General features: G+C 44.1%; 1 protein-coding gene across 1 annotated transcript in view; it reads left to right on the top strand.

Annotated features, from left to right (window-relative positions):
- The first annotated feature begins 2,764 nt into the window (after positions 1-2,764).
- LOC102976977 (sodium/glucose cotransporter 1-like) overlaps positions 2,765-8,217 on the top strand; it is a 63,607-nt gene continuing 58,154 nt past the window's right edge. The window contains 2 exon segments of the mRNA XM_028480522.1: positions 2,765-2,881; positions 7,525-7,596. Of these exon segments, the coding sequence (XP_028336323.1) occupies positions 2,765-2,881; positions 7,525-7,596 (189 nt within the window).

Raw genomic sequence — 8,217 nt, 5'->3', positions numbered from 1 at the left:
GTATATTATAATGTTACTATTTTGGCTTATTGGACATATTGGCTTAACTATTAATAAAATAAATTTATTATTTAAATTAATTCCACCTGTTTACTTTTTTAATGTGGCTACTGGAAAATTTCAATTTTTACAGCAAATGAAACAATCAACAAGTTGAAAAAGCAACCTACAGAATGGGAGAAAATATTTGCAAACCATGTATCTGATAAGGGGTTAATATCCAAAATGTATAAGGAACTCATATAACTCAATAGCAAAAAAACCCAACCCAATTAAATATTAGGCAAAGGCCCTAAAAAGACATTTTTCCAAAGGAGACATACAGATGGTCAACAGGGATATGAAAAGATGCTCAACATCACTAATCACCAAGAAAATGTAAATCAAAATCACAATGAGATACCACTGCACACCTGTTAGGATGGCTATTAACAAAAAGTGAAAAGATAACAAGTGTCAGCAAATACGCGGAGAAAGGGGAATACCAGTACACTGTTGATTGGAATGTAAATTGTTGCAGCCACTATGGAAAACAGCATGGAGTTTCCTCAAAACATTAAAAATGGAACTATCCTATGATACAATAGTCCCACTTCTGGGGACATATCCAAAGAAAATAAAATCACTATCTCAACATGATATCTATACCCTCTTGTTTATTACAGCATTATGTACAGTAGCCAAGATATGGAAACAACCTAAGTGTCCATGGACAGATGAATGGATGAAGAAATGTGAAATCCTGCCATTTACAAAAAACACGGATGAACTTGGAGGACATTATGCTTAGTGAAATAAACCAGACACAGAAAGACAAATATTGCATGATCTCACTTACATGTGAAATCGAGCGAACAAACAAAAACCCTCCTAGTAACAGAGAGTAGAAGGGTGGTTATCAGGAGCAAAGGTGTGGAGGAAAAGGGGAGATACTGATCAAAGGGTACAAATTTCAGTTATAAGTTCTAGAGACTTAATGTGCAGCATGGTGACTATAGTCAATAATAACATATTGTATACTTGAAATTTGCTAAAAGGGATCTCAAGCATTCTCACTACACACACACAAAATGGCAACTGAGGTGACTGACAGTCATTTAGCTTGATTATAGTAATTATTTCACAATGTATACCTGTATCAAACATTACATTGTACACCTTAAATAGACAACTTTTATCTGTCAATCATATCTCAATGAAGGTGGAAAAAAAAATAACATCTGTGACTCACATTATATTTCTTTTGGACAGCACTGAACTAAACTAGGACACAGAATTCTGCTCAGGAGGCTGAGAACATAGACTTCTGACCGGCTGCAAGCTTCCTGCCTTGTGGTCAGACTGACTGCTTATTAGGAGAATCAAACGGGTTAATACATACAAAGTACATATACATGGCAAAGGGTATATCATATCTTAATATAAATCAGGAATCAAGTCCATTCACCAAACTTCAAATTGATGTTTACTGTTTTTGTGACAATGTAAAGAACCCATAGTGGGTAAATTAGACACCATTAGCATATTATTATTTAATGTGTTTATCACTGGATTTTTTGCCTGTTTTAATCTGGTTAAGTTTTTTTTTAAGGTTTTTTTTGCCTGGCTGTGTCAGGTCTTAGTTGTGGCTCGTGGGCTCTTCATTGCAGCACGTGGGCTTCTCTCTAGTTGTGGTGCACAGGCTCCAAAGTGTGTGGGCTCTGTAGTTTGCCGCACGCAGGCTCTCTAGTTGAGGCGCACAGGCTCAGTAGTTGAGGCGCGCAGGCTTAGTTGCCCTGCGGCATGTGGTATCTTAGTTCCCTGACCAGGGATCAAACCTGTGTCCCCTGCATTGGAAGGAGGATTCTTAACCACTGGACCACCAGAGAAGTCCCTGGTTAATATATTTAGATTAGTTTTTGTTTGTTTATCTGAAGGCTCTGTTTATAGTATTTTATGACACTGTTGTAAAGTTCAACTATATCAATAAAAAACAAGTTTGGAAAGTTAAAAAAAAATAAAGAAGTAGGTCTGGCACCTAGCAAGAGCTATATAACTGTTTTCTATTATTATTGTTACTAGTATTATTGACCAAGATTTCTAACAACTCAGCAGAGAAGCACACCAAGGAGAGTAAGGCTTGGCCCAGACTGAAAATTCGCACATCACCTATGAAAGATCAAAGTGCAGAATACTGAGGAGCCTCTGTAACCAGTTGGTCCAACCAGGGCCGTGATTAGGGTGAGGCAAGCGAGGCACTTTCCTTGGCGCAAAATTTAAGGGGAGAGGGCACCAAGGAAACTCAGGACTCGGGATACATAATATTCGAATGCAATAGTTTAATAAATCCAAATCAATGCCCCAAACCCACAATGCACAAAATTTCGAAATGATAAAGACCGGAGGGGTATTGCTGGTTTCTCCCGCCTCAGGTTTCATGTGGTTCGTTCGTAAAGACACGGGTACTGATGCTGCCCCGGTAGCCTCAACCCAGACCCACCCCGCGACCAGCTCTCCATCCAAGGCAAAGCGATTCCGGCCGCCAAAAGGACGGCGTTGTGCCGGGACTGACGGTGAAGGGGCAGCCTTCGTGCAGTGGCCCGCCCCCAAAGGCGGGAACTGGGCCGCGCGAGGCCCGCGCGAGGCCCGCGCGAGGCCTGCCCGGAGCTCCCAGGCTGCCCCGGGGCTGTTCCCAGGATTCCCCGCGGCCGCGCCCCGGGAGCCCCACGGAGGCCATTGCCGCTTTCCGGAACCCTGCGGCTCTCGCCCGCCCGGGCGCGCCCCCATGGGCTTCCCGTGGTATGGCTTCGCCTGGACTGCTCAGGTCTTCACCGCCAGTAGTGCCCTGGACGTCCTGGTGATAGTTTTGTACTTCCTGTTGGTCCTGGGCATCGCGCTGTGGGTACGTGGGGCCTGGAGGGTGGTGGGGCAGGCCTGGACACCAGGTGGGTTCGATCCTCACCTGCCTGTCACCTGGTCCCCACCTCGCATCCCTCTCGTCCCCGCCCCTGCACAGCCCTCAGCGGGGACCTCTCCACCCTCCCTGTGCCACCTGCTCCCTACCGAGAGTAAGGGCACGTCCAAGCCCATCTTCCCTCCCCACCCCACAAATAAACAGGTCAGGCTGCCAAGTGCCTGCCGCCTGGAACCCAAGCCGTGTGTAATATGGGGTCGTTGTTCTGATCGATCGTCGTGATGGTGGTGGCAATAGAGACAATTACCCATCCTTAGGCGCTAAAGTGCCTGGTCTGTGCTTTAAGTGTGTCACATCCTCACAACCAGGCTGTGGATTACAGATGAGGAAACAGGTTCAAAGAGGTTAAGTAACCACAAGGGAATGATGGAGTGCAGATTCGAACCTAGAACTGCCTGATCTGATGCATGAGCATAACCACTGCCCAGCAAGCAAGACCTCAAAGGTCACATGTAATTTAGGGTCCTAAGTGTTCACTTTGAATTTGAATTGGGCGCTTATATATTCTACTCTAGTATAAGGTTTTCTTAGTAGGGTGGCGACCAGGTCTCCTTTACTACCATCTGCCCGCTAGCACTTAACCTGTAGGCACTCACAAAGGTGTCTCGTAACTATACTCCCCAGGACCAGGCAGTGAAAAGTCCGAGGGCAGGTAGGAAGTCTTTGGCCTGTGTCATGGTACCGCCCCTCGGCTAAGCTGTTAATCATCAGAAGCCTCTCCTCGGCCTGCTTCATGAGCAGGAGTATCTGCTGACAGCGCCACCATTCGCTAGCTAGTGGGAGAGTTCATTGCGGGCTGCCCCCACCCAGCTGAAGCTTTCATGCCCATGTGACCTTTACTTCGGGGCGCTTCACCAGATCACAAACAGGATCTTACTGTGCAGAATCTGGTCCTTCAAAGCAAGGTCACTGGACAGTCTTTTGAGTGCTTACCATGCTGTGAGTGGACAGATAGAGTAATGGAAATATGGTCTCCATCCTTTTAAGAGAATTTCCTATCTCTCCCAACTGAAAAGAGGTCGGATGTATTGATATTTATCCAGATCATTCAAACAAATGATTTTTTTCAAATTGGCCTCAGTTATGAGAAACATCCTTCTAGGTGGCCCAGGCCAGGCTCTGAGTAGTGGGCCTTTTGGGATCCTTCCCCCAGCTGCCCTCACTGAATTAGGAAGCCCCCACCCAGCTTTCTTCCGGGTCCAGTTGGGGCCTAGGTGTGGCCAAGGTCTGAGGACCCATAAGCCATCCAGCTGCTTCCAAAGGAAACCTACTGTTCCTTCTGTTCTTCTAGGAGCCATAAAACATGTGCTGTTATCCAGAATGCTTTGATCTTTTTTCTTCTTTGTATTGTTATTTTTCCTTTGGTCCTTTTTAAAATTGGTATATTGTTTTTAATCACATGCTTACTGTAAGAAGTGAGGAGATGCGTAACTGTCTAGAGGAGTTATGGTTCCTCCCTCAGCCATTCGCATCCCTCTGAGGTACCCAGGGCCTGCGTGTCCCTCCTCCCTTCTCTGCTTACACAGACATATAGGTAAAGGTTTTGCATTTTTCTCTTTACAAAAAATGTGATCGAATGATACACATTACCCTGCAGTTTGCTTTTTTTCCGTTACTACATGATGTAGAATCCTTCAGGTCTATAGATAGAGATCTAGCTCATGTTTTTTTTTTTTAATAAATTTATTTATTTATTTTTGGCTGCATTGGGTCCTCGTTGCTGCACCGGGCTTTTCTCTAGTTGTGGCGAGCAGGGGCTACTCTTTGTTGCAGTGCACGCATGTTTTTTTTTTTTAATAAATTTATTTATTTATTTTTGGCTGCATTGGGTCCTCGTTGCTGCACCGGGCTTTTCTCTAGTTGTGGCGAGCAGGGGCTACTCTTTGTTGCAGTGCACGGGCTTCTCATTTCAGTGGCTTCTCGTTGCGGAACACAGGCTCTAGGCATGTGGGCTTCAGTAGTTGTGGCACACGGGCTTAGTAGTTGTGGCTTGCGGGCTCTAGAGCTTAGGCTCAGTAGTTGTGGTGCACGGGCTTAGTTGCTCCGCAGCATGTGGAATCTTCCTGGACCAGGTCTCAAATCCATGTCCCCTGCCTTGGCAGACGGATTCTTAACCACTGCACCACCAGGGAAGTCCTAGCTCATGTTTTTATTAGGTACACAATAGTCAAACACGTGTGTGATTCAGCTCTTCCCTACTGATTGACACTTAGATTGCTGCCAGGTGGTTGTTTTTTAATAAGGTTTTTAAAATATATATATATATATATTTATTTATTTGTTTATTTTTGGCTGCATTGGGTCTTTGTTGTTGCTGTTGTTTTTAATGTGTTGGTACTTTTAAGCTGTGTAGCATGGATTCCCGAAATTGGAATTTCTGGGTTAGAAGGGTGTGTTTACTTGAAATTTTAGCAGATATCACTAAATGGCAATCCCCAAAGCTTGTTGAGATTTACATTTCTCACAAGCAGCATATGAGCACGTTCTTTCCCCAGGCCTTCACCAGCGTGGTTTGTTATTACTAATTTAATTTTTGTGGAGGTCCCAGGCTGATGAGTGAGTAGTGGTATGTTACTGCAGCTTTGATTTGCCCTTTCCAGACTCAGCCTCCTATGAGATTGACCATCTTCTTGTGAGCCTGTTGTCCTTTGATCTTCCTCTTCTGTTGAATAGCCAGTTTATGTGCCCATTTATGAATTGAGTTGTTCGACTTTGCTTTTATCACCTTGTCTGTCATTTGAGTTACTAATATGTTTTTCCTAAACTCTCATTTTCTAGAGTAGTTGTTCTCAGCCTCACCACTACTAACATTTGGGACCAGATAATTCCTTGTTGTGGGAGGTCTGTCCTGTGTATTATAGGATGCTTAGAAGTATCCCCAAGCCCTGCCCCTTCACAACCAAAACTGTCTCCAGACATTGCCACATGTCCCTTGGAGGAGTGGGGCAAAAATCACCCCTGGTCGAGAACCACTGGTCTAGACTCTGTTACTGTTGTCTCTCTGTCATCTGATTTTTTTTCACTTTGAAGAAGTCTACTGTCTCTCTTTTCCTTTGCATCTAGATTTCCTGGCTTGCTTAGGAAAGTTTTTACCCACTCCAACATTGTACAAATACTATTCGAAAATATTTTCCAATATTTTATAGGTTTTTAAAAATATTTAGGGAGTTCCCTCATAGTCCAGTGGTTAGGACTCCGCGCTTTCACTGCTGAGGACCCGGGTTCAATCCCTGGTCAGGGAACTAAGATCCTGCAAGCTGAGTGGCATGGCAAAAAAAAAAAATTTTAAATGTCCAGAACATCTGGGATTTCCTTTTGCATATAATGTGATGAAGGAGTCTAGCTTTATTTTCTTTTGGTTCTTAAGCAAACCACCCTTTTCTCACTGAACAGAATTGCCCACGTTGGCACAGACGGGACTCCTGAAATCCTTCATCAGCTTCTGACCACTGAGCCCCCACAATGAAATCTTGGTCTTTGTTGCTGGTGCCTTGGCTCCTGCAGGATGTTAAAGGGGAAAAAACCTTACATTTTTGTTTGTTTGTTTGTTTGTTTCCTCTGTTATCAGTCTCAGCCCCGAGATCTTTGAGAAAGTGGTGGATGCACCTTCTGCCCCAGCAGCCTGGCTGCTATGGTTGGTGGATTATTCCAGAAGGAGAGCAGGGAGGAAAGAGGAGGCAGGGACATGTGCATAACCACCCTCTTCCCAGGACCTCCTCTCTTCCTGTCTGGTTCTTTCTTTAATGGGAAGACAGAATGATTTTATTCATCTTAGAACATTTTGCAAATTCCTTTTAAAAGTTCTAATGCACCTCTCCCTACATACCGCTGATACCTTCCTTAAGAAAGGTCAGCTCTGAACATAATGGGCTCTTGATAAATATTTAGTGAATGGATGAAATGAGACTAACTTAATGTGTCTGATTTAGAGTTTTTCTTTGGTTTAAAGCTTTATGATGTGAAGGGACTCCATTATAAGGCAGATACCCCAGATGGTGGTAATAAGTTCACTTCTCCCACAGAAACACTTTTTTGTCAACCAGTGGTCATCCATGGGTCCTGCTAGTCCTAGGCAATCCAGGAAATCCCCAGGACTATCTTTTGACCATACTGGAGTCTGGGAATCAGAGCTGGGGATCTGAGGAGAGAGCCCTTGGGTGCATTGGGAGGACATCATAGTCTTGGCAATGTGACTGCTCTCCCGGAAGAAGCTAGGCTGGTGTTCAGCTTTGCCATTCCCAGTCAATTGACGCATTCACTGAACCACTCATCTCCAAGACTCTGTTGGGAACCATGCACTGGTTAACTATTTGGGGAAAAAATAAAGCAATATTATTTTCACACTAGTGTAGAGAAATGGACAGGCCCATGCGATCTCATAGCTGGGAGAGACTGTGGGCCCTCCTCTAACTCAGCAGGTAGAGACCTCTGTTCCTAAAAAGAATGAAGGGGGAATGGGATCTCTGCAAAGGACATTTACCCATAAGTGAAGGTCATCTGTTTGTGAGACCTGTGTCTTTGAAGCAGTTTGGTTTCTTGGATTCCCCCCCGACACCACTCCTTTTATTAAGGCTATATTGTCAAGCAGTCGTGGGACAGTAGAAGACTTCTTCCTGGCTGGCCAAAATCTAGCATGGTGGCGGGTGAGTATGCCTTGCATGTGCAGTCCAGTTTGGGGGCTGTGTGTGGATTCATTTATTACTTTAATTTAGATGTCTTTTACCCCCAAATAATTTGAAGTTGCTAAATCAGGAAAGTCATTTCATTAGTACTTCCCTTAACTCTTCCATTCAGCTCAGTGTAGTTCAGTAACCATTACTAGGTGCCTGGTAGTACAAGGTATTGTTCTAGGTTCTGGGACACAGATAGGACATAGTGAGTCCTGCCCTCTGGAAGCACACAGTGTAGAGTGGGAGTCGGATGTGACTTCTTTTTTTTGTTTTTTGAATTTTATTTATTTATTTATTTTTATACAGCAGGTTCTTATTAGTTATCTATTTTATACATGTTGGTGTATAATATGTCAATCCCAATCTCCCAATTCATCCCAACACCACCACCCTTCCCCCACTCTCCCTCCTTGGTGTCCATACGTTTGTTCTCTACATCTGTGTCTCTATTTCTGCCTTGCAAACCAGTTCATCTGTACCATTTTTCTAGATTCCACATATATGCGTTAATATACGATATTTGTTTTTCTCTTTCTGACTTACTTCACTCTGTATGACAGTCTCTAGGTCCATCCACGTCTCTACAAATGACCC

This window comes from Physeter macrocephalus, chromosome 19 (genome assembly GCF_002837175.3).
Source record: "Physeter macrocephalus isolate SW-GA chromosome 19, ASM283717v5, whole genome shotgun sequence".
Taxonomy (NCBI): Eukaryota; Metazoa; Chordata; class Mammalia; order Artiodactyla; family Physeteridae; genus Physeter; species Physeter macrocephalus.
Note: the sequence above shows the minus strand (reverse complement) of the source record. Positions and strands in the feature narration are given on the sequence as shown.